The following is a 27,148-nucleotide window of genomic DNA, read 5'->3' as shown; positions in this document are numbered from 1 at the left end:
CAGACCTCTGGTCTGTACCCCAGTTCTTGTATGCATAAATAAATCTTAAAAAAAAATGTAATGGAACCTCTAAAGGAACAGTAAAATAATATATAACCTCAAGGAAAAACTTATAGAAGGCAGGGGAAGCAAAGAGAGAAGACTATAAACTGTGGTAAATAGAAAACATAAATTTTGATGGTAAAATAAATTGCAATATGTCAGTGGTCACGATAAAGGCTGTGAATTAAACCCTAAACCTGAACATAGCTCATAATTTTGTGGCAACATTGATAAAATCACAAGTTGTCTAATGGTAGAACAGGAGATTTTAACATACCTCTTTAATAAGCTGATAGATCAAGTAGACAAACAATTTAGCAAACAGAGAAAAGAATTACAAGCCTGATCTTGTACTTATTAATAGACTCTGGAAGTGTTTTCCAAAAACACATGGAAAGGTACAAAAACTGACTACAAATTAAGCCAAAAATCAATCTCAACAAACACCAGAAAATCAGCATCTTGTGAATTCTGTTTGCTGATTATAAAACATTATGATAAGAAACTGATAACAAAAAATTAACTTTCTCATCATTTAGAAATATAAACATTAATAAATAATTCATGGGTTGAAAGGATTCTCATTTTCCCAGACACCTTTGCGTTTAGTCATGGCCATGTGACCTACTTCAGACCAATGAGATATAAGATTTTCCTCCCTGCCGAAAAGGAGAAAGATGTTCGAGAGAGGCATGGCCTGCTTCTGAGAAAGAAGGAAATGGGTGGTGACTGCTGGGAAGACAGTTCACTGTGCCTACCATGTGAACCTTGACAAAACTGAACAGTACAAAGAGGAAACCAATTTCATTTAACAACATACTCATGAAAATCCTAAAAGATTAGCAAGTCTAATACCTCAGAGTATATAATAACAACAAATCGTGACCTGATCAGATTTATCCCTGAAATTTACTAGATTAACACTGAATAAATCTTTTTGTGTACTTGTCCTGCCTTGGAAAGCAGGCACAAAATAAGGATTTCTTGTTATCACCACATCTATAGAACATTGTGTAGAGGTTCTTGCCAATGCAATAAAATAAGAAAGACACTAAGAGGAAAATTATCATTTTAGATAATGTGATTGCTAATGGAAATTCCAGACATTCCAGAGCTGTTGATATCAATCAAGAATTCAGCAAGATTGCTAGTTATGAAATCCATATACACAGATCAACAGTAACAATGGATGGAAAATGGAAATTTATAAACAAATTACACATACAATAGAAACTTTAAGGTGCCTGGTAATCTATACATTTTAAAAGTCTTTTTGAAGACAAGTATAAAACATTAGAGAGGGAATATTTTAAAGCCCTAGACAAACGACACTATGGATGGGAAATGATGGTTGCCATCACTTAACAAATCAATTATAAATTTAATACAAATCCAATTAAAATGCCAATAGTACTGGTTTTTTAAAAAAATAAACAATTTTTGAAAAAGTTGAATAAGTGGTAGGGACTTACTCTACCTGGTATTGAGGCCTTTTGTAAAATTATGCTAATTAGAACTTTGGGATACTAGAACAAGATGAACAAATAAGCAAACAAACAAAAACTATGGGACAAAATAGCCCCCAAATAAATTCAGTTTTTGGTATTTGACAGCTTTGACATAAGAAATTAATAAGGGAAACATTAACTTTTCAATTTGTGATGTTGGGAAGTTTGTGTTTTGAATTAGAAGAACAGTTAGACCCCCACCTCACACCAGACACAAAAATAAATTCCAAATTGACCAAAGGCCTAAATGTGGTGGAAAATATAGACAAACATCATTATAATTTGGAAAGTAGGGTAGTATAAAAAAAAGAAAAGACATGAACTGATTAGTATTATTAAAAAATGATCAATTAGACTCCAATTTAAAAGTAAAATATACATTTAAAAAAATTTTAGATAGTAGCTATATGAATGTTCTCTTTCAAAAATTTTTTTACATATTTCACATTCTCCATAATTGAACAAAATATTTTTAAAGAAATTGGGTGGAGAAATACGGCCTGGTTGCTGTCCAAATTAGATGGATTAGAGACTGATTTAATAACCTAACAGGTAGATAGCGTCAACAAAAAGAATTCCAGTGGTGTGGTTTAAGCATTTGAACTTCCCAATAGAATTTTTTTTCTACCAATACCTGGCACATATCTAAACTCTTGTAAAACCCACAGCAAGAAACAATAGTGATTTTGAAAGACTGTTGAAGAAAACTCCAGAAAAACTTTCAGTAGTTTGGAACTGCAGGTCACCTTCTGACAAGGTGAAATTAAATGGGGGCAAATGCAAGGCTCGTCCTTGGATTCAGAAATACCAGTTCTATAAGTATAGGATGATGCAGTGGAATCTTGCAAAGAAATGTCATTTTTTCATTGATAATTCAAAATATATGTATATATAACACACAGTGCAAACATTCTTACGCTGCATCAGTAGAGATAAAGTACTAAACTCGATAACCTTGCTCAGTTTTCCACTAGTTGTAAATACCTGGAGTATTTTGTCTGTTTCTGAATGGCACCTGTTAATATGAATATAGGCAAAATTATAACTTGAAGGGACTAGAAACCCAAGTGATATGAAGAAAAACTGAGGAAACATAGGCTATTTAACCTGGAAAAGGTAGGCTCGGGTAGATGATGTCTGATTCAGTAGGATGTTTGGGCCTGTGTGTTGTCTAAGACCTTGGGGGAATCATGGGGCCATCACCTGTGGATGAGGACGCCAGGAGAAAGGCTTGGGCTTATGAATTTACGGAAAAAATCTAGGTGCCCTCACCATCTGAGGGCACAGCAGCTGCCTCGTCGACTCTGGGGTTGTCTGAGCATGACCCGCTGCCCTCAAGCAGATCCAAACATGAAATCAGTGCTTAAACTGGACCGTCTTTCAGATCCTTTTCAACCCTAGCGTTTAGGCTCAAAGTGCATTTCAGACATTATCCTGCCTCTCCCCAGCACACATAAATGAGTAACCAGTGAGGCACAAATCTAAACAGACTAAACAAGTCTGTCCTTTTATCATGTGAAAAGCTCTTAGCGTTTCTGGAAGAGTATGAGCACAGGTCTCATAGACAAGCAAAACCACTAGCAGGCCTCTGGCTCCTTCACTGGCCACGGGACGTGGTTCCTGAGAGTTGGGCTGGCAGCGGCCAAGGTGCTCCAATGCATTTAGTCATCTCCACAGAGAAGTACCGCTGTCCTGCAGATCTGAATTCATGAGCTGGCAAGATGAGTAGATGCTCTTCCTTCCATCAAGACATGGGAAGCCAGATCACATTCAGAAACTGTGGGATTGATTTATTTCCCGAAACATCATCACAGGCTCTGGAAATACTCAGTGTGTGTATAGCCAAGTCCCACTCTCTGGGTTCATTTTAAGCAAAAAGAACATTTCATGGAAGGATGTTTGCTGCTCACAGAATTATCTGGAGGTTTGAGAATGGGCAGCTGTCGGGGCAGTTCCAAGGGGCCACGACCAGCAGGGATGACAACTCCCTTTAAGTAGAACCAGTAGCTTCATCCTTCCAACCTCAGCCGCCCCTAGCCATCACCACTGCTGCTGTGGGTAGCCCCAGTTGTCCCTTTTTTCTTTTAACCATTTGTGCCAAAGTCCAAAATACAAGCATCCCAGGCCTCCCCGGTGGCCCAGCAGTTGAGCACTGGGCTGCAAAGCTGCCTGCAGCCTCTGCAGCGCCGCTTTGATCCCCGACAGCCAGCAAGGGTCCCAGGTGGCGCGCAGACCTCTCCTGCTGCGCCCGCTGCTCCCCTCAGCAGTGTACTTCGTCAGTCTGCCTGCTCTGCTGTGTCTCTGGTGAATCCTCTCACCCTCCCGTGCTTCTGACTGTACCCAGTGCTTGTATAAATAAATAAATAAATCTTTTTAAAAAAAATCACACAAAATACAAGCAACCCGCTGAGTTCCCCGTCCATGCTGAGCCACCAATGTGTGGAGAGAGCAGCTTCCAAAGTCAGCTGCACCATTTCACGTCCCCACCAGCTGTGTATGAGGGTGTCGATTCTTCTCCATCATCATCAACACTTGTCATTTTTGATTACATCCTTGTAGGTGCGAAGAGGTGACGATGTGTCTTGTGGTGGTTTTTATTTGCATTTCCCTCGTGGCGCGTGATGTCAAGCATCTTTTCATACACTCATTGGTGATTTGTAGGTCTTCTTTGGAGAAATATCTATTGAAAATCTTTTGCCCATTTTTAATGGGGGATGGTGTCATTCATCGCGTTAGTACTTGCCTCTGAGCTCCCAGAAGGTGTGGGGCTTCTCCATTCTCTCTCCAACCCTTCCTGCAGCATCTGATACGCTGTTGGGTACATAGCATATTGTGAAGTTACCTAACACATCTAGAATGTTGCATTCATGCTAATGCATTCGTGCATTTGGTGGTTGTCCTTGAGTTTTTAAGCCAGTTCAGTTAACCAAATAAGTGGTATTTCTTGTCTTGTCTTCAAAAATCCTGGTTTCAACTGGTATCCAGGGAAAGGAGGCAAGATACTAATCAAACTCTGTAATAGTGACTCTAAATAAAAGCTGTCATCCAGAATCATTCGAGGGTGGGACTTTTCTTTTGTCCCCTTTGATTTTCCCATCATCTATAGCATCTTTCCAGTTTCTTCCCACTGAAGCCCATGAGAGGAGGGGGTGCGGGAGGGGGTGGAGGGGCATTAGAGAAAAGATGGAGCCTATTTTTAGGCTTGTTTTTCAGTCATGAAGTGTCATGTTCTTCCCCACCACGGCTGCTGGATTAAGTAGGCTGTGCTGGCAGCTGCCAGTCAGGGAGGGTTGCCAGCTTCTAACGGTGATTCCGCCGAATGCCTGAACTGATTTGCACAAAGAGAACAACGTTGCTCTCCCTACGTGGCTCTCACCTTCCAGAACAACCTCTCCTGGTTCTAGGAGCTCTGAATAAGAGAGGACGGACACAGTTCCATTAAGGCAGACAAGCAAAGCTGCTAGCAGGCCTCCAGCTCCTGGGCAGAGGCTGGCTTCCAGGGCCTGGGCCTCTCTTTTTATGCCAAGCAACTCAATCCCATTCCCAGATCTCCCCCAAAGTGAGAGCTCAGTGCGAAGACTCTTGTGGCTCTGAGGGGGCCACCACCCAGCTAACAGGTCATAAAGTGTCAGAGCCTGAGATTCTGACTGAAGAGCTATTTCAAGGCTCTTCGTGGCGTTATTGACTTCTGAATAACCAGCGATGGCCTTCATTCATTCGGAAAATATTAATTGAACTCCTGCTGTGTGCCGGCCACCTTTATTCCAGGCCCCTGTCCTGGTGTGACTTGCATTCTAGTTGGAAGTGACGGTGCACAGAAGCCGAAATATATAATAGAACATCATGTACTTTAGAGTAGTTACTATTATATTCTATGTAAATATTTCATATGTAATATATTAATTTAATAGTATTAGATATTCAGAAATATATGGAAAGAATTAAAGAAAAAGTATATAATTAAAAAAGGGGGGGAAATGCAAAGAATGGGGTATGTCGGGGCTTCTTCGCGACACATCTTTCAGTCTGTGCCATTCTATTCTGTCCCCATCGCAACACTCAGGAACATTCCAGGGCTTCTCATGTTGCAGGGCTCCTCTCTTCTGTCCCTCACCTACTCCCCTGGGGAATGAGAGAAACAATGGGGAGGTCTGTTTGGGGTCTCTCAGAGCACCAGCCAGTGTTCCCCACCTTGGTTCTGCCTCGCCCCCGACACATGATGTGGACACATGTCCCCTGCTCCTCTGGTACTGGCCACGTCACACTAGTGCTGTCCGAGCGAGCTCTCCGAGGACCTGCACCAAACTGGCCTCTTTTCCAAAACTCCAGCACAAACTGTCCTTTTAAGGAGGGAGAGTGGAGGTGGTGGCCAGGGTCAGGGAGCTCCCGGTGGGGTGAAGCCGGACAGCCCTGCATCTCATAGGTGAGGGCTCTGTCTGGAAATGCCACTCTTCTCTTGCCACCCTGCAAAGAACTACATTAAGAGCAGACCTAAAAGATCTGCCAGGACAGCCATTAAGAAGAGTCAGCGAATAAATCACAGCAGCTGCTGGCGAGGGAATTTAAAGGCCTCAGAAATCACAGTGCATGGGCCTGGGTAGGAACAATTGATCAATATCAAATAATCATCCAGTGGCAGATTTGGTTACAAGGAAGAAACAAAAGGTCAGAATGTCCTTCCTGGAGCAGTGGAGAGGACATGATCCAGGGTGACAGGTTTCAGGCACACTGGACAGAAGAAAATCCCGAGGAAGCCCCGTTTTTGAGAATGCAGAAGCGCTTTCTGCTGGGAATGTTTAAGCCCCACATTTCCAGTTGAAGTCCTCCTAATCTGTTCACTGTCGAGAAAATGAAATTAGACTTCATTGAGACCGCATTTGGCCTAATGATGTTTTCTGACTCCTGGGGCCAAAACATAGTCCCAAAAGAACAGGAATTGCAAAGTGAGATTAGATATCAGGGAGAATTTGTGATCCCCTGGGTTGTAAAACACCAGAAACGTCTCATGGAGGGACGGTTTGGGTTTCACTTCTAGAAACTCTATGAAGTAGTTCAACCCCCTTAACCGGAGACCAGTTCAGATTATGCTGCTGTGGGGCCTCCTGATCAGCTCAGTGGTGATTTAGGGAGAACTAGGGAAGATGTGAAAATGTTGTATCCACTATGTCTAGCACCCCATTTCACAGCCTTGACGTCATCAGTATTAGGGGCCAACTAGATCATTCTTTGCTTTGTAGGGTGCTGAGCAGCATCCCAGGCCTCTACCCCCTGGTGGACAGTCACACCCCTGACCCACCTACCCCCTCCATCCCCCCAGGTATGACAACCCAAAACGTTTCCAGACTTTGCCACATGTCCCTGTGGGGGCAGGGGTGCAGAATCTCCCCACCCCCACTGAGAACCACTGCTCTAAGATGACCACCTGGGACACACTGGTCAACAAGCTGTGTCATTGCCATGTTCTCAGTTCATACTAAAGTGTAAAAGTCAAAAGACCAGACACTTGGGACTCTGTCTTTGGGAAGCACCGACAAGGCACTGAGAGAAGCCATCGCTGCCTGTCAGTGTCCATTCCCGTTCCGCAAAAGCTCTAGAGGTTTGTTCTTCTCTTCCTTCAGTGTGTGTGAAGCCCAAACCTGGCTGAGCTGGGCCTTGGGCTGGGTGGGTGGCGGTGGGGGGTCTTGGCCAGTGGACCTGCAGAGGATGTGAGTCCAGCGTGGTGCCTCCTGGGAGCAGGGCTCTTGTCACACACCTGGTCGTGTGTGTGAGCGCAGACTTCCCCTTAGAATCGCAGGCTGTGCGACAGTGTACATCACCAAAGTGACAGCAACAGCGGGGACTAATTTAATTCCATTTTCCTGATACATCATTGCTGCAGGGAAAAATAAATTTCTCTTTCTCAGACAAAAACGATTTGAATCATGCCATGCTCTGGGGAAACGAGGGGCTTGGAGGTCTGTTAGTGGGTCTGGGATATTTCTATAGTGGGTCGTGGAACTTCTGCAAAGGCTTCTGCACCTGGCCTGGAAGTCGCTAGGCCTGGAAGGCCTCCCTTCCAGACTCAGGAGAGTCGCATAAAGCGCTTTGGCCATCTTGGCCTAAATGGGCGTGTTTTAGGGCTTCTCGTTGGAAAAGGGAACTGGTTATAGTCCTGCATGATTCGGTGGATTAAACGGCTAAAATTAAGAAGCTGGAGTCTGGAGTCCTGACCCTTGACACACAGGAAAAGTCTCAGCATGAGTGGAAAATTGCCAGTGTTTTTCATCTTCCTTCCAGAAAATGTTGTTGCTTAGGAATGTGGTTCTTCTGGGAGGCTTTTAAAATAATGTAGGGAATGACGTGAAGGGAGAGAACTTGGCTCCAGAGGGCTATGCAGGGAACGCAGCGAATTCTGGCGGGGTGCAGTGTACCTAGGTCCCCTGCCCTGGAGAGGGAAATAGAGATTGGGTCCTGAGGGACGTAGGAGACACACGCACTTTTTCTAAGCTAAATCATGCTGAGCTTACTTTGGGGGAGACGCTACAATCCTGTTTCAGTGCATTCAAAGCAGAAGAAAGCCACTTGGCGGTGAGCAGAAGCCACATCTTCCTCCACTGCCCCTGGCGTGTTGCTCTGGGACTGGGAGCTTGAAAGGAGGGAAGTTTTACTCAGGACCATTTCCTGCAAGCAGACCCAGTGCAGGTGCCCCCTCTCCGTGTGAACCCCGGTTGCATTCCAGCTTCAGTGACCCGTAGCAGAAATCACAGGCAAAGCTATAAAGCCCCCTGTGGGAAGCAGCCCTGTCTTTGGAGCTGTGTCACTGGAAGGTAAACGAGCAGTTGCTGCAGAGATGATTTTATAGGAGAAATTCTGCATTAGCGCAGCGAGAGATTTGGCCTGTGGATTATAAACCTGCTGGGCCTCGCGCCTCCCAGCCCACCCAAGGCAGCAGCCTTTGCCTGACACTCCCCTGACTTCACCCCACTTCAGGGGAGCTTCCATCTCCCCATTTGTTTTCGCCTTGATAAGCCACCCAGAGCTTTGGGTTAGGCCTGGCCAGTCATTGAAAGTACATATTTGTCTTTTTCAAAGCAGGGCCTGGCGACTGTCAGAAAGAAGAGAAACAATTAGAGAAGACATCCAGCTTCCACCATCTTTTCCTGGCTCTGCTTGTCCCTTAAATTCCATGTCTGAGAGGAATTGGAGTTGGGGTTCTATGAGCTTGATTCCCGCCTCCACTCTCCCCCCACCCCCTCCCAGTTTTCTCCGCTCGGAATTCAAAACTGCTTCTTGATGTTCTAATTGCCAACATGCAGCCCTCAGGAGCTGAGAGTGTGCGTCATCTCTCAGCTCCGAATGACTGTTAGACACAGGCATCCCAGACACGGAGCCGAGGACACCAGAATGAGAGACACAAAATGGGAGCATCTGGAAAGATAGAAAACCCCAGGGCATCGTGCTGGCGGGGAAATAAAATCCTGCAGACACAGTGAAGGGATATATCATACTACATATTTAAGTGTAATATAAGGAATTCTCTGGGCCGGCTTTAGGCTGTAGAATTTGCCTCTGAAGGAAAACAAAACACAACACAACAAAACTTAATTTGTACTTGGTTTACAAAAGATCTGGGGGACCTGTGCCCTTGGGCTTTCCTTGTTTTGAGAATTTATTTTCTGCCAGTGCTGCCCATCTCCCTGCTCCCTGGGATGGTTTTCATTGTGTTCGTTTCCTAGGGCGGCCACGAACTGGGTGGCTTGAAACACACCGAGGAGTTCACTGTTCTGGAGGCCAGAGTCTGAAGCCAAGATGATGGCTGCGTTTCCTTGTGGGGCTCCGAGGGAGGGTCTGTTCGGTGCCTCTTTCCCCAATTCTGGGGCGGCCACCCTCAGAGCTCCTGGGCCTGTGGCCGGCCAGCCAGTCTCGGCCCCACCTTCCTTCAGGGGTCCTGTCCCTCTGTGTTTCACATCTCCAGTCCTTTCTTTTATAAAGATGCCTGTGATTGGAGTCTGGGCCCACCCTCAGTCCAGGCTGACTTTATCTTGAGATCCTTAACTCCATCTGCAGAAATCCTATTTCCAAATAAGGCTACATTCACAGGTGCCAGGGTCTAGGACATGGATAGATATATCTTTATTTATTTTTTTTTTTTTGAAGAAAAAAAATTTTTTAAAGATTTATTTATCTATGCATGCAAGAGCTGGGTGTAGGCCAGAGGTGCAGAGGGTAGAATGGGATAAGAGGATTCACCAGAGACAGAGTGGGGAGCAGAACAGGTGGATCCACTGAAATACACTATTGAGGGGAGCAGCAGGCAAGACAGGAGAGGTCTGCTGCGCTGTGCGGGTCAGCTCCCTGGCTGGGGATCGAACTCGTGCTGCAGTGGCTGCTGATAGCCTCAAGTGCTGAGACTTAGCCCCTGTGCCACCAGAGACACCCTATATCTCTTTAGAGGCACACGCATCAACCTGCTGCAGTCTTCATGGGGCTGTATTTCATCCTTCCTATCTCAAAGTTGCTACTCCATTGCTTTAGTTCATTTTGGAAAGTTTGCTGACATGGACTGTTAAGCTGACACCTGGTTCTGACATCTGCCACTGTCTCCCCACTCGCCCCCAACCCACCTATACCCATATTCAGGCTTAAACATCCCTTTATACCATTTCCACTATATCACCCTGAGAAACAAGGGTCAGGCTGGTCCAAGCCCCCAAGTAGTGCCTCCCAGACCCTGAATTCTCATGTCCTTGCAAATCAAAGAGAACAAGCTTACAATCTTACGAGGTCCCCCTCAACTAGACTGTACCCTGCCTTCACGCATTTCAAGAGCACATGAACAGGTGCAGAAAGCAGTTAACTATGGTAACGACCAAAGAGACAGGAAGGGATGCCCCAGAGTCAATTTATCCAGAATGATGTGGTTGCACGATGAACCTCTGAACAGACTCTAATTTTAGTCTTTTTCTCTCTCGCTCTCTTTCCCCTTAGCAAACTGCCTAGTTGGGCTAGAGCTGTTGTTCCCAAAATATTTTATGTCACAGAGAAGGCTTGGAACTACTACCCCTACACGATTACAGGTAAGTTCTTGGTGCGACCAGTGTGTTACTTGTGCGATGTGAAGATAGAGCAGTGGTGGGGGTCCCACTGACTTGGGGTGGATGACCCAGGCAGGGATGTGTGGGGTCATTATATGTCCCTCACCCTTTGCCTTCATCCTGTAGGTCTTCTCACAGGAAGTAGGTGGTAGGGTTTGAGCTAAACCCTTCCATCTTCCTTCTTAAAATGATATAGCTTATGCGAAAAGGAATTGAAGCTCTTTTTGGTGACATTTTTACAGTCTACTTTATTCTTATTTCTCCCTGTTTCCTCAATGTTCCCCATGTGATTTTGGGGTGTGGTTTGTTAATAAATAAGTAATTAATCTGATTTGTTTATTTCACAGTTCCCCAACCAAAAAAAAAACAGTCAACCAATCTTGACTATAATTTGTGTAGATTCTGCTGGGTCTCTCTATAGCAAACCACTTCCTTTGCAATTGTATAATAGAAACATCTTCAAGGACCCTTTTCTACTCACTTGTGGGGTGATAGTAACCTATCTGCTGGGACTGAACTAGAAATAGTGGCCCCCCCCAAATTCAAGATCCCACTTGAAAATCATATCAAGTTCTTATTGGTTACAAAAGCTGTTTCTCCACTTAAAAGATTTCCTTTGTGGTTAATGAAATGCTCTACTGAAATGATTAGCCTTTAATTCTGCTTTTATAATGTCAACTCTTTGGGTTTAATTAGCCACAAGCCTATATGCTAAATTGAATCTTGTCTGACATCCCTTATCAGCCCAACCACAGAAATAGCCTATGAAAGAGTTTCAAGAGCAAACAGGGAGACAGTCACCATTTACGAAGTTTAATTTTGGGGCGATTTCTCTACCGCATTTTTAATAATTATAATTTGCCACTATTTGTTAATTTTGTGGTTTTCCATTGTATCTGAGCATGATCTCAATCATAATTTTGTCTCTTTTTTTTCTTTTCCATCTTGACCAAATGAACATCTGAAACTAGAATACACAGTAAGTTTCATTTAATCCTTTTTATATATTCAGCCTAAGGTCAGTGGGGTAATTGGCACGTACCTTGTACTTTTCATCTTATCAATATAATAAAAAAAAATAGAGGGGTAATTTAGAATCAGAAATATTTAAATTAGGCTATTACACAGTTATATATAATGCAATAACTTGAATGTTCTCATTTGTTCAAGAATATGAAGGTTAATTTAAAATGCCTTGATAGTCACTTTACATAATTAACTTTTGCTTATATTTTAGATAGCTTGATCATTCACTGTAATAGAAAAATAGTTTCTAGAAATGTGGTATTAAAGAGATGATGGTCTTTATCCATGGGAGGTTGTGCTAAGACTGGTAGGCTGTGGCCTGATCCTTTCCTGGAGAACCTTAAAACGGGGCAGGCCTCCTTGCAAATTGTTTTACTCAGAGCTCTGGGATGGACATTATCAGTGCCTTGAGTCCCAAGAACCTATTGAGTCATCAACATAAAACTGAAAACATAGGAGGGGAGGAGAAAAGAATCTTATAATATCATTGTGTTGTGGGGTCTTCATTTGATCATTTTCCCAACAGCCAGCAGAGCAAGCTGTGGTAACAAGAAAAGGGTTAACTGAGCTGGACTGGAGTTGAGTTTTTGGTCTCAATCAAAACAAGCAAAGCAAAGAGAGATACAGTAAGAGAGAAATGAAAGAAAATGATTCATCATGTCCTTTGTGTGCGCATGTAACCTCACATATAGTGGGTGAACAATTAGTAGTTACTGAATCACAGAATGAATTCATGAGTCATAGGCACAGTCCCAACAGATCCAGTGCAAGTGTCACTGGCTTTGGAATGAGAAAGTCTCAGGTGGCCTCTGACCCTGCCACTGACTTACTAGCTGAAGTTCTTAGGCATGTGACCCCCTCCCTGGATTCCAGTTCTTGAGTTCATGCTGGTTCTTGACTGTATTCTCAACTGTCCTTTGCAATATTAAAAAAATGGAATAGTACTTTTCATAAAAATGCTTCAAAGTTTTCCATAAAACAAAATGTATTCCACTCAAAGGATGGTTGGTAATGATGTCCCTCAATGTTGGGTGTTAACTATCTTTCTTTGATAACATGATAGAAATATATTTGAATATATTTAAAAATAAATGACATTTCTATATATAGAAATAAGTGTCATTTCTCCTCATGTAAAAAAAAAAAAAAGCCCAATTCTATGGTAAAATACACATTTTACATTTTAGAAGCCAGGGAACTGTTACTCTGAAACAGTTTGACTTGTCTGAGCCTAAATCTCTTTACCTCTAAACCTGGGATCATTCCTCTCTCAGCTGTTAGTGGCGGACCCACTGAGCTCACGCAGGGGTTGGAGTACTTTTTCTGTAAAGGGTCATATGGTAAATATTTTCCACTTGGTGGGCCAAGCAGTCTTTGTGACTTTGAAAGCAGCCACAGACAACAAAGAAAGATGTTGGCACGGTTTTACTGGCCCAGGCAGCCAGCCAGATTTGGCCCCCAGGCTGTGGTTTGCCAGCCCCTGATATAATGTATAGAAAGCTGTTAGCACATTGTCTGGCAATTAAGTGGTTCCCCACCAACACTAACCCCCAGTGCCTCTGCCTCTGGCAATTGCACACTTCCCAAGATAAAGACTTTGGAAGCTGGTGAATACTGCCTCCATTAGCATCTGGGCAAATTACTTCCCATCCAGCCTCCCTTTCCTCAACCTAAGTGGGGAAAATGTAATAACTATCTCATAAGGGTGATATGAAGATTATATTAAATAATCTGCATAAAATCTTAGCTTAGTGCATAGTAAGTGCCCAGTAAATGTTTGTCATTAGTATTTATTGTGCAATGCTGGAAGCTGCCATCATTAATAGAAATAAATATTTATATATTATATCACAGTGCCCTTCAATGCAGACTGGGCTCCAGTTACTAGACCATAAAGTACTAGTGGTCTAGGAGATTATTTGGTTTTATTTATGTCCATGTCTCTAAAAGCTTGTGTTTGGACCTTTCATTTGAAATATGATCGATAGTTAGACACACAGAGAACCCTGTCCCTATAACTACGCAAAGGCAGCTATTTGCCTAGTGAGCCTCAGATTTAGGTCACCTTGACTCGACCCAAACTGATGGCCTTTATTCTCCATAAGCTCGTGACAGTGTCATAAAATGTAGGGATGATTCATAGCAAATTGAAGCCTGGAAAATGTTTAATAATATTGGGTTTGTTTTGAAGAATACGTATGAAGTACTGAGGTTCTGGGGGCAAAATGAAGCCATAGTTCCTCACAGAGCCTTCCCCACAGGGACACACATGGTCAGGATCCCTGCTGTGACAACCTCTCTGGGCAGCTCGGTGACTGTACCACCTCTGTGTGGCCATGTTGGATTTTGGGGGAACTCGTGGCCTTTCCTTCTGCCCAGCCTCTGCCTCACGATACTCCTGCAGATCTGATCACACCATTCAGACTTTTAAAAGACACAAAATATTTTATTTCTGTTTGAAAATAGTTGGGAACAAAACAAAGAATTGACATATGAATAGTCAAATCTGCATCCCTACTGTTTGACTTTATTACTTGATTTCTTCGAGGCCCTCATTTGGGGGAGGGGGTTGTTTGTTAATTGCTCCCTAATATCCAGTCCTTGGGATGGTTTCTTAGGGCTGCCCTAGTGAAGCAGCACAAACCAGGGTGGCTTGAAACCAGAGAATCCTATTTGCTGGTAGTCCTGGATCTAGAAGTCTTGCCGGCAGGCCCTGCTGGGGAGTGGGGGCAAGGTGGGGTGTTGGGGGGGTGAAGTAGGGGGGTGTGGAGAGGGGAAGAGGTAGGAATTCTTTTCCTCCTTTGTCTTGTGGCAGCACAACTGATCCCTGCCTCCATTTTGACATGTTGTCTTCCTTCCACATGTGTCCATGCCTTCCCATAGATTCCTTTTTGCTATATCTCTCCTCTTCTTAGAAGAATACCAGTCAAATTAGATTAACAATTACCCTGTTCCAATATGATCTAATATAACAAGTCACCTCTCAACAACCCTCATTCCAAATAAGGTCATATTCTGAAGAACTGAGGTTAGGACTTCAAGATAAATGGGGGGGTGGGGGAGTGGAGAGGGAGACACGGGAAACAACACAATCTAACCCATGATACCATCTTTCAATTTTAGGCTAACAGTCATTAAGTACCAACAAGGTGTAAAGCATCATGCTCCCTTGAAGGCTTCATTAACAACAACTCAGCCCTCTGGGGAGTCACAGTCTGATGGGAAATAGCTAGACATTCCAGTCAAAACTTGGGAGTCAAGAGCAAGTCATGATTTTTTCTGGAGGCAAGATGGGACAGGCCACCACCCAGGCCAGGGGACACCGGACCTGCCCATTAAGCTGGATGAGCAGGCTGACAGCAGAAGTTCAGACAGAGGGCAGAATGAATGGCACCATGGAGTCTGGCCAAGCAAGCAATTCAACATGAAAGGGAAGGCCCTGATCTCTGGATCAAGGCCTTGAACTTCAGGGACAGAGTTCTAGTCTTCTGTGTAGCATCTTACATAGACTGCTTGATCATGATGTGCCGGGGTGGAAAAGTGGCCCATTTTAGCAAGTAAAATACAGACTGCCCCGTAAAATCTGGATTTTCAGATTAACAGCTAATAGTTTTTAGTACAACTATATCCTGAATATTTCATGGGCTAGTCATACACTGAAAGATTATTCATCTCTTATTTCATCCAGTCACCCTACGGGGTAAGGGAGGGGGGGACCTCAGTACTTAATACATATTCTTAAAAACAAACACAATATCATTAATATCAGAGACACCTGTATAAAAATCAAGTGACGAGAACAGGGGCACATGGGTGGGTCAAGGGAAAGAGAATTGCGTAACTCGGGAATCTGTCCTGCAATTGACACGCTCTGTTAACATCAGCTCAATCAAATGACCTGTCAGAATAGGAGGTGAAATGGACTAGAGAGTTGGGTAGAAAACCAGTGACATAATTGTCAGTATTTCAAGGAAGATTGGTGCCAAGTGTTATAGCTGAAGCTCAAACAAAGTTGAAGAAAGGAGCGAGAAATCAGCCAGGGAGCAATGTGGGGATATGTCCTAGAGAAAGTGGGATTTGGGCTGGGAGAGAAATCAGCCTGGGAGAAATATGGGGCTATATCTTAGAGAACGTGGGATTTGGGCTGGACCTTAGGGACAGTAGAACTCCTACCTGCAACGCACATTAGCTTTGTCTGAGTCATCTTGAGTTGCGTCAATTGGGTGGTTTGAGCAATAGACATTTATCTCTCACGGTTCTGGAGGCTGCGGAGTCCATGCCCAAGGTAGCATCTGATTCACTTCCTGGAGAGGCCCTCTTCCTGGTTTGCAGACATCTGCTTGCTTGCTGTGTCCTCCCATGGCAGGGAAAGAGCAACCAGCTCTCTGGTCTCTTCGCATAAGGACATTAATCCTATGCTGAGGACCCACCCTCGTGACCTCATCTAGACTTAATCACCTCCCAAAGGCCCACCTAGAAATGCCATCACAGTGGGTGTGAGGCTTCAATATATGATTAGGGTGAGGGTATAATTCCACCCACAGTTTGCTCATTCCAGGCCTTCTGGGCAGGTGCTATCAGAGATTCTGGCCACCCGGACAGGCGGAGACCAGGTCGTAGCAGCTTTCAGTGTCAGGCAAGGTCTGGATTTAGTTCTCCATAGGGAAGCTACATTGTTCCTGGCTACTCCTCTTTTATTTTCCATCCCAAATATAGGACAGCTTTTCTTTCCATCTCTGCAGTGACCGGGGCATCCGTTTTTCTCTCTGGATGCAGGTGCACTCTTGGGCCTGCAGTGTTCATTTTAAAGCTGCCTCCCTCCCCTCCACTCTGCACTCAGCTGTGTTTGCACCCCCTCTGCCCCCCATAGCCCCAGGGTCAGAGCCCACTCTTCTCCCTGACTACGGGGTCTGCTCCCAGAATTTCAGACAGATGCTTTCAGTCTCTCCATCTTTTTTCCTGTTTTCAGTGCTTTTCCCTGGCCTCTGCATTTCCCAATGCTTTCATCCAAAATACCTCTTTTTGATGTCTTTCCAAGCCCCATATTCTATATTCCTGTCTGTGCCCAGAAGTAAAACTTCCCCAGCGCCAGACTCCCAAGTGAGGCCGGCCGGCATGCCCTGCCCTCCATCGTGGGGCTGAGGAGCTCTTAATACCGCAGACAGGTGTCTTCCCATAGCACTAGCCCAGAGCAATGCCTACTCCAGGGCCCCACTCTTATATCTGAGTGCTCGGCCTGTTCCCGAGACCTCGCGCTGCCCTCATTTGTGACAAAATCCAGCTAAGAGAACTTTCTATTTAAGGTCATCTAGGGCTTCAACATTATCACTGTTATCAAGACGGAAAAGCTTTTTCATCACTGTGAGTGACTGTGTGTGTTTAGGATTATGTGGAAATGCCATTTGCACAGGAAGTGGAAAAAATATCTTTAGCTTGGTTATAGGAAAAAGTCTTAATTATACAGTAAACAAAGAACAACATGGCAACAATTTTCCAGAGGACAGGCCATCTCGCCCATTCTTCAAAACCTGCTGGTTCTTGTGAAGTTCATAAAGTCACAAAGGAAGGTACCCAAGGAGACTGGCTGCCTTCCAGCACCACCGACTTTGTTTTTCTAGGGCTAAAAAAAGGCTGAGCTGGAATATGAACACAGCTGAGCAGCATCAGCTCTGCCTTGGTAGTCATGGAGGGAGGGAAAGAGGGTTTTCTTCTCAATTGTGAGAATTTGAAAACTTCAGCTATAGGAATTAAAAACAGTGGCCTGGAGCATAGCTGCTGGGGGTACTTCGTGGCCGTGACCCTCCCACTCCACTGAAACAGCTAATAAGAATGCACAGAAGCAGGGCCTCCCCTGGTGGCGCAGCGGTTGAGCACTGGGTTGCAAAGCTGCCAGCAGCCTCTGCAGCGCTGGTTCGATCCCTGGCCGCCGGGTGAGGGTCCACATGGCGCGCAGACCTCTCCTGCCGTGCCCGCTGCTCCCCTCAGCAGTGTACTTCATCAGTCTGCCTGTTCTGCTCTCTGCTCTGGCTCTGGTGAATTCTCTCACCCTCCCACGCTTCTGACTGTACCCCAGTGCTTGTATAAATAAATAAATAAATCTAAAAAAAAAAAAAGAATGCACAGAAGCAGTGATGACAAAGGGGGCACTTTCTGCTACTTAGTGTGGGGGCACCCCATGAGAAAAGGCTGGAGTGGCTGTCCAATGCCTTTTAATGGGGAGATGTAGAGAGAGTAAATTGTAGCACACCCAGGAAGGGAGGAGGAAACAACTCTTTAATGATACCTTTAGACTGTGTTGGGCCACATTGAGAGGTGGGGTTGTTCTGAGTTGGCTTGTCAAGCCTGGGGAGAGAGTGAAGGCCATTTATGGTTAAGAATGGCCGCCGTGCCCCAAGGTGAACTTGGATGATCTTCCTAGAAGTGGTGATAAGAGATGGAGGCATTTTTCTGAAAGCAGCTCAATGTTCTGGGTAGGAATTCACTCATACTCTTGGCCTTCTTAGTCTCCCTGATAATTAAAAGAGCAGATGAGTGCTTTGTGTGCAGACCCCTGACCTCCATTCCTCTCAAGCCTTCTCCCCCTCCTGGAGCTCCCCCTCACCCCCCATCCCCCCTCAAACACACACACCTTCTGCACCGTCCCAGCCAAGGTGGGTAGAAACCACTAAATTACTTAAGTAGGAAATAGGTTAAAGTTCAGGGAAGAGATGTGATTATATTGAACTCTTGGGTTGGTCTTGTTGGGAAGAAAATCAGGGCAATCAGGCCACCCAGCTACTCTAAGTTTGAGAATGAAGGTCCTCAAGTGTTTCTTCTTTAGGGTCATGGGGACAGGGGTAAGGATAGGGGTCAGATGGTTAGGAAATAACTTTTGTCTCCACATCACAGTTAACCCTGAATATCCCAGCTGTAGGTAACGCGGTGGGGGTAGTGGGGAGGGAAGGGCCAAGAGACACTAAAGAAAATATCACTTCTCTTAGAAATATAGCTATATGACCTCAGGGAACAGGCCAAAGAAGCAGTTGTCAGGGGGGGGTGCTAGTGAGCAAGGCAGTGATTAAGCACAGGCCAGAAGAGGCCCCCCCACCCGCGGAGATGGTTGAAGTCTGTCTCATACTGGGTCAGTGCTTGGAGTCAGAGAGACCAAGTTCGTGACTCCTCAGTGTTCAAGAAAATTTAGATGGAAACAGCCTAGAACCATTTATAATAATGATCATGAAAATGGTGAACAGTCAGTTAGGTAAGGGAAACACTGGGTTATACAGAGTTAAACAGATTTTGTTACTGCAGGACTTCTCAGAGCCTTTATTGTTCTGACATACGTTATGACTCTCCAAAAGGGAGGTGTAGTGTGCACCACTTCCCACACTGACTTGCCCCTGGGACCCTAGATTTTGCAAAACCAGTCTTTTCAAATTTGGGGGAAGTCCAGAAAATTCCAAGTTAGAATCATTACATATCCATTAAATAGGCCAATAGATCAGTTCTAAATGTTATTTTCTCCTATATTTCAATGTATGTTCTCCAATATTTCAATTTTTTTGAACCCTGAAGAATTCTCAACTTGAAGAGTGCTGAACTTGGTCATTCTGACTCTGATGATTGCCTACAGATTACCACTATTCAAATAACTGAGTTGTTTTGAAGATCTCTCAGTGGTAATGTGATATGAACTTATATATTACTTTTTTTTAAAGATGTATTTATTTATGCATACAAGAGCTGGGGTACAGGCCAGAAATGGGCAGTGTGAGAGGATCCACCAGAGACAGAGTGGGGAGCAGAACAGGCAGATTGACTGCAATACACTGCTGAGGGGAGCAGCGGGCGAGTCAATAGAGGTCTGCTGTGCCATGTAGGTTGCTCCCTGGCCGGCCGGGGATGGAACTTGTGCTGCAGAGGCTGCAGATTGCTTCATAGTGTGGTGCTTAACCCCTTGTGCCACCAGGAAGGCCCTATATTCATTTTTAAGCAAAATCAATTCTGTTAGACCCCATAGCAAAGTTAAGCAAGGCATTGGGATGATAATGAGCTCATGCATTCTGATTTATGCCAGTTTAGAAAATGAACTGGTTGAATGGGTGAACCAGGGGCAAACCAGCTTATTGGCACCTGTGTGCCAGGATCCTTGTCTAGAACTGGTCTCTGTCATCTAATCGATGGGTGCCTGGGCAGGCAGGAACCTGCAACAGCCGGTGTTGTTTGTCTACTTTATCCCTTTCAATTGGCTCTAGCTGTTCCCAAACTTTTTTTTGTACTTCCGAAAAAAATTAATTTGGGGACAGGATGAGAGAGAATATAAGATAAAATATACTTCTCCTGCATAACATTGTGAAATTGATTACGTTTTTAAAACACCACTCAAAATGACTACAGAGGACCAGCGTCAGAGGAAAAATATGTGTTTAAAGGAATTTTCTATAGAAGATTTTCCTAGGAAATCCTTCTATCCTTTGTTTTCTGTTTTCCACTCATGGCACTGAAAATTGGATTTCTCTTCTACATTTTATTAATGCCTGTGGAGTTGTGTTCTGTTCAAGTTGGTGAAATCAGAATAATACAGCTGGAAAGATGATAGGAGGCAAAATTCCTTCTGTAAAAATAAAATACATAAAACTGGGCTATACTAAAACTGAAATCTTGGTGATTAAAGGAAGTGAATTTATAATTGCTCCAATGTCTTTTTTTAAAAAGATTTATTTATTTATGCATTCAAGAGCTGGGGTACAGGCCAGAGGTGAGGATGAGAGGATTCACCAGAGACAGAGTGGGGAACAGAACGGACAGATGGATCGAAGTACACTACTGAGGGGAGCAGCGGGCCAGTCAGGAGAGGTCTGCCATGCATGTGGGTTTCTCCCTCGCTGGCCGGGGGATGGAACTCGTGCTGCAGAGACTGGGAACAGGTTCATAAGTTGCATCTTAACCGCTTGCACCACCAGGGAGGCCTGCTCCCATGTCTTTTGACCTCTCTTTATCCCCAAGGTTCTTAGAACTACATCAGTGTTCACATTTAAGTGGTGAATTTGCTCAGTTGCCTTGAGGGGCAACTCTTACAACTTTTAACTGAGGAAGATTGGAATCTAAAGTCTTCTCCCTGGAATTTTCGAGCCTATCTCTTTGTGAAGTCACCCTCATTTTTCCCCATCTTGATTCATTCCCATCCCTATTATTTGCTTGCTGTTCTCTTTCACCCTGGATGTGCGGCCTGTCTCTTTAAATCCTTGTCTTGCCTTTGTTGTGTGTAGCTATCGGTATTCACAGCATCCTCTGCTTATATCTATCTGCCTTGACAGGTCCAGCCCTGGATGGTGTGAGCCTGATTTTAGTTTCCCTGCTCCATTTTCAGAGAAGCTTCAGTAGTAAACCATGCCCCATTGAGAAAACATACTTTCATTCATGCATTCGCTTCCTCTGCCTCTTGGCCTTGCATTTCCTGTTAGCTACTGTTACTCAGCATGTTAGGGGCCAGCAAGGGGTCCCATCAATGACTGAACTAATGAATGAACAGAAGTGCAGTGTAGGGTGCAGGCCTACGAGAAGCAGTAGAAAGGCTGACATTCATTTTCTCACTGTGGGCTGGAATACAAGCAGCTGTTTTCCTGCTGTATTTCCCTGCTCTGCCTCCCACATATTCCCTTCCTCTCATTGCCCCCCACTTCTTTCAGGCCTCACCACTCTTCTTGGCCACATTTTTCTTCCTGTGCAGCCTATATTTGGGGAGTCGTTCTCTGATTCATCCTCATCTCTATTATTTACATGCAATTCCTTTCTTCCTCTCTTTGTTTTAAAATTCCTTTGTTTTCTCCACTTGGGGTTCCTTTTCTCACTTTTGTGGAAATATCTCCTTTGCAATTTTTTCCCAGCTACCATGTCACCGTTACCATCTACCCATTACGTATGAGTCAAACCTGGTCCAGCAACTCAGAACAGCAAGGAGAGCCCAGTGGGTCCCCTGCTTTTCTTTGAATTTCCCTGCATGATGAGATTCTGAGTAGATGAGGGAACAGCTGGAAACACGCCTTTTTGAAATTAATGGGTGTATTGAAGATCTTCCATGTACAAAAGAGAAGTTTGTATAAATATATATATTACCTTCTGTCTGTGTCAGGCAAATTTTCTGTCACAATGAAAGGATAAGAAATACCCAATAAGGGGACCTCTCTGGTGGTGCAAGGGGTTAAGCACTGCACTATGAAGCTATCCGCAGCCTCTGTAGCATGAGTTTGATCCCCGGCCGTCCAGAGAGAAACCCACATGGCGAAGCAGACCTCTCCTGTCTCACCCACTACTCCCCTCAGCAGTGTATTTCAGTCAGTCTGCCTGTTCTGTTCCTCGCTTTGCCTGTGGTGAATCCTCTCCCCCCCTCTAATCTCTGGCCTGTACCCCAGCTCTTGTATGCATAAATAAATCATAAAAAAAAACATCACTTTTAGAAAAAAAGAAAAGAAATACCCAATGAGGAGCACAAGGGTTTGAGTACAGCACTATGAAGCTATCCACAGCCTCTGCAGCATGAGTTTGATCCTCTGCCAGCCAGGGAGCTACCCACATGGTGCAGCAGACCTCTCTTGGCTCGCCTGCTACTCCCCTCAGCAGTATATTTCAGTCAATCTGCCTGTTCTGTTCCCCACTCAGTCTCTGGTGAATCTTCTCACACATACACCCCACCCCCTGCACCTCTGGCCTGTACCCCAGTTCTTGCATGCATAAACAAATAAATCTTTAAAAAAAAAAAATACCCAATGGTTAGGGAGTAAGTGAATCCAATAGAGGGGGTCAAATGTGTGGTAACGGATGGAGTCTAGAATTTTACTGGTGACTATGCAATAGTATATTCAAATGCTGATTTATAATGCTGTTATATAATGTTATAATTTATAACACCTCAAACAGATAATATTTATAAATCAATGTTACCACAATAAATATTTATTTTTGAAAAATTTCCTGATGAGAAATAGAGAAAATGGAAAGGTACTTTAAGATCTAGGGTTCAACCAACTTTCTCTAAATCCAGATATGCTACCCACAATCTCCTCCTTTGCAAATAGCAAAAGTGCCAGTCTTAGATTCCTTGAAGATAATAAATACTAAACTCTAGGCCTGATCTCACTGAGCCCTGTGAAACATTCTGGACATAAGCTTTTTATTGGTGAAAGGTAGAAGCATTTGCAAATCCAGTTTTAGTAGTGATCCCATCTCAAGCTGAAATTCTGTGTATGGCCTTGAAGTACCTTTAATATGATAATATAGAATATAGTGCCAGAGAATCGATGTCTTCTGGCGAATTCCATTAGAGAGAAGGTCAAGTCTATATAGAGTTTAATGTTCGTTGAAAGCAAGGAACACCTGTTGCATAGAGTTAGAACTAGTTGGCTAGAGAGAAATGCATTGCGTTCCAGGTAAAAGCTAAAAGGAAATGAGCTTTTAAAAGTCTATAAATACTTCATCTACCTCAAGCCAGCTTCTCGACCCTTCCATTTAACTTTCTCAGTTGCAATCCTCCTTGTAAAATGTTTCTCTCAGACATGGAAGGATTCCGGTTGGTGACCAGGAACAAAGCATTAAGTTATTGAACTCAAGCAATGGTTTTCAAAGGGTCCTTCTGGCCCAGGAGCTTCCATGGACAGGTTTCACTAGCCTTCATGTTCCGGCTTCATATTTTATTTGACAAAAGAATCTGATGCCATTTAAAAGGTGGTTTAAGCTGCTGAACTGTAGCACCTCTGACATCTTGCCTTGTTCTAAAACTCCATTAACAAATGTGATGAGTGAGACAAGAACCACTTTACGTAGCAATTCCCAAACTTGCTGGACTCGCACCCCCTCCAACTATTTAACAATGCTCTTCATAATCTACTCCTCTTTAAGTTAAAGTGGACTAGATTTAAGAGAATCTTCAAACATCCTCTGACTTCCATTAGCAATAACAATTACTTTGAGATATCATTAATGTGTCCATTAACTTTTTTAAATTGAGTTTAAATTTTTTTCTGCTTACTGGAAATGTGTATGTTTACTATAAAATCCAAGCTTTATAAAAATGTGTATAAGAGAAAATGAAAGGGACCCATAATTTCCACCACTGTCCTCCATAAGAATATCATAGTATCAGAGGGCTGCACTGGTGGTGCAGGGTTAAGTCTCAGCACTATCAAGCTGTCGCCAGCCACTGCGGCCTGAGTTCGATCCCGGCCAGGGAGCAACCCACATGGCGCAACAGACCTCTTGTCTCGCCCGCTGCTCCCCACACCAGTGTATTTCAGCCAGCCTGCCTGTTCTGTTCCCCACTCTGTCTCTGGTGAATCCTCTCAACCACCCCCCTTTCAACCCCCGCGCCTCTGGCCTAGACCCCAGTTCTGTGTGCAAAAATAAATTTAAAAAAAGGAATATTTTAGTATCTATTTCTCTAACTTTTCTGTGCCTATAATAACCTACTTTGCTTTCTTTTTACCAAAAAATGGGACCCTCCTATTGTTTACATTTTGCTTTTTTTTTTTTAAATGCTCGCCATCTCTTTTTTTTCCTTTAATATTTATTTATTTATTTATACAAGCACCGGGTACAGTCAGAAGCGCGGGAGGGTGAGAGAATTCACCAGAGCCAGAGCGGGGAGCAGAGCAGGCAGAAGGACCGAAGTACACTGCTGAGGGGAGCAGTGGGCGGCAGGAGAGGTCTGCGCGCCATGTGGGACCCTCCTCTGGTGGCTGAGGAGCAGCCGGGGTTCGAACCTGCGCTGCAGAGGCCGCCGGCAGCTTCGCAACCCAGCGCTCAACCGCTGCGCCACCGGGGAGGCCCTTAAATAACTTTTGAGAGGCCACCACAGTGTACTTAATCTTCGCCTGCTAGACTTTGGGTTGCCTCCACGTCTGTTACAGGACCAACCTTGTGTTAATGAACACTTGTTCTTTTATAAAATTTCTCACACCTGAGAATCTGTGCCCTTTCTGGAGTTCTAGGTAGGATTTTAAAAGACTTCCCACTGTATAAATTTCTCAAAATATTCCATTTTGGAAATGATTGCATGTTAAAGGTACGAGTATATTTTGGCACTTAAAGTAATAAAAATACCCCATGAATTTCTTAAATAATTATTAAAGGAATAATTATTTCCCCAGTTTTTCTTTTCTTTTTTTGAGTTTGTTTGAAGTAGGGCACATCTGTCATTTGACTGATGCATACACACATATTTTCTCTGCTCTTAGTAGCTGAGAAGCAAAGCCTGAGCCTTAGTCACCACCACCCCCGTTTCCTCTAGAAACAGTCTTGTGCTTTGCTAGTACGCAGGAGGCAGCAGGACACGGGATCAAACGTGAACCTCAGAGCCAGACAGCCTGGGCTGAATCCCAGCTCTCTTGTGTAAATGTTGAGTGGTTTGGGGGCTACTCCACCTATCCATGCCTTCGTTTCTTCATCTGTGAAGTGGGAGCAATTATAGTTCATCTCTCCTATAGTTGTATGAGGGCTGAGTTAGTAGATGAATTACTACTCTGGATACTTGGAACAATGCCTGAGATAAGTACAGGCACTACCTGTCTGTCCCAGACTCAACATGGAGAATGTTGTCTGGGTTTATCTTGAATCATCATTTTGACCCAGAGTGTTCCAGAGTACTTTGCAGGGGTTAAGAAATGGGCGGGCAGTAACAAGTGTTGGCAAGAATGTGGAGAACCTGGAACCCTCAGATAAGGAAAGGTAAAATGGTACAGCCACTTTGGAAAACCGTCTGGTAGTTCCTCAAGAGGTTGGACATAGGTATATACCCCAAAGAAACAAAAATTTAGTATTCACACCAAAATTTGTACAAGAATGTCCATAGCAGCATTATTCCTAATAGTCACAGCATGGAGACAAATGTTCATCAACTGGTAAATGAATAAATTAAAATGTGGTATACCCAGACAATAGAATATCATCCTCCTATAAAAGTAAGCTAAGTGAGAGAATCAAAACAGAATAGACAAATCATAGAGACAGAAAGTAGATTAGTGATTCCTTAGGGTGTGGATTGAGGCGGCTGGGGTGTGATGGGTGGAGCTGGGAGTGACTGATAACTGGTACAGAGTTTCTGTTAGTGGTGATAAAAATGTTCAACAATTAAATTGTGGTAATAGCTATACAAATCTCCATATACTAAGAACCACTGAAAAAGAAAAGAAAAGAAAAGAAAAATCAAGTCCTGTGTTCAGGATTGGACTCAGGGATGCCAACTACTTACTTCATCACCAGGAGAGAGGCCTGAAATCTATCTTTTTACAAACCCACCAGCATCATCAGAAATATACTGATACAGAGAATATGGTTTTTATTTGACTTTGTAAGCAGGTGTAGCGGTAATACCCTTAATACCCACCTTGAGCTGGGTGCTCTGAAGTAATAGTATCCTCGGGCACAGTGATGATGATCTTTAAAGTAAGTGGTGCTTATGCTTCCAGAAGTTTTGCCACTGCATGCTTCTGAAGTCCAGACCCCTGGAGACCCCCAGATCCCACTCCCGGCGTGGTTCTTGCCACCACCTATGCAGGTGTGAAGATTGGACCACCCAAAAACTGACCATGAAATTCCCAGTGTGTTCGCCCCTTTCTCTTTAAGACTTGCTTACATTTAGTTTTGTTCTCGTAAGTGTTTCTTATTGCCATGGCAACCGTAATCAATCACTGGACTAAAAATAGCTCTTTCATTTTTCCAAAGCATGTCTGTAGTGAATTGAAAACTCGGCTCTGCCGTGCATTTTGCATATGCTGCTCCATTTCCCGACACTGAGCCTGAGCGTGCTTGTGTCTGGAAGTGGTTCCTGCAGGAGCTCAGGTACTGCGCCCGTCTTGCAGATTCGTCTTCCCGGCTGCATTCTTCTCCCGACTGCAGAGCCCCCATCACTCCCCAAGCTCCTAGTACATGCATTTAAATGCCCCACAATGAACCAATACTTTCCCTTACATTCGGTTTCAGGTATGAAAGATTTCACAGGTTCCCAGTGATCTATTTATGAGAAGAGGGTCAAGACAGTGAATGCCATTGGGTTTGGAAAGCAAATTAAAGATGCTCAGATACTGAGCACAAAGGAAGCTGGTCATGGCAGGGAGCAGACAACAGCAACACTAGTAAGATTCTTCTGGCTTGGGAGGATCTCAGCTAGAAAAATCCAAGAGGGGATGATAGACGATTTTTGCCTTATTTCCCTGACTTCTCCATGACGTTACTGGTTTTTGGGGGTGAGGGAAAAAACAAATGCTGGATGTAATAAAGTGAATATTCGATATGATTTTCCCAGTGAAGGTGCCACTAGTCAAGGAGAGTTAGAGAGACAGAGAGAGAAAGGTTTTTCATGACAATGAAGAATCCAGGAGAGGAGGGAGAGCTGGGGGGGGGGGGGTGGAGCTGAAATGACTGGTGATGTCCCCCCTCAGTGTCCAGGGATGAGGACACTTCATGACCTTTGTCCCTCTCCTCACACTGCTCTAGAGCCACCCCCACACACACACACATACCTGTTTA

General features: G+C 44.1%; 1 protein-coding gene across 1 annotated transcript in view; it reads left to right on the top strand.

Annotated features, from left to right (window-relative positions):
• Positions 1-27,148, top strand: part of PITPNC1 (phosphatidylinositol transfer protein cytoplasmic 1) — a 247,744-nt gene that overhangs the window by 122,439 nt on the left and 98,157 nt on the right. Inside the window, exons 3-4 of the mRNA XM_054689741.1 lie at positions 10,518-10,606; positions 11,596-11,603. Of these exons, the coding sequence (XP_054545716.1) occupies positions 10,518-10,606; positions 11,596-11,603 (97 nt within the window). The remainder of the gene's footprint in view (positions 1-10,517; positions 10,607-11,595; positions 11,604-27,148) is intronic.

Source organism: Talpa occidentalis, unplaced genomic scaffold (assembly GCF_014898055.3).
Source record: "Talpa occidentalis isolate TD23 unplaced genomic scaffold, MPIMG_talOcc4v2.1 talOcc4.7, whole genome shotgun sequence".
NCBI lineage: Eukaryota > Metazoa > Chordata > Mammalia > Eulipotyphla > Talpidae > Talpa > Talpa occidentalis.
The sequence above is the reverse complement of the archived record's forward strand: the minus strand, read 5'-3'. Positions and strand labels throughout refer to the sequence as shown.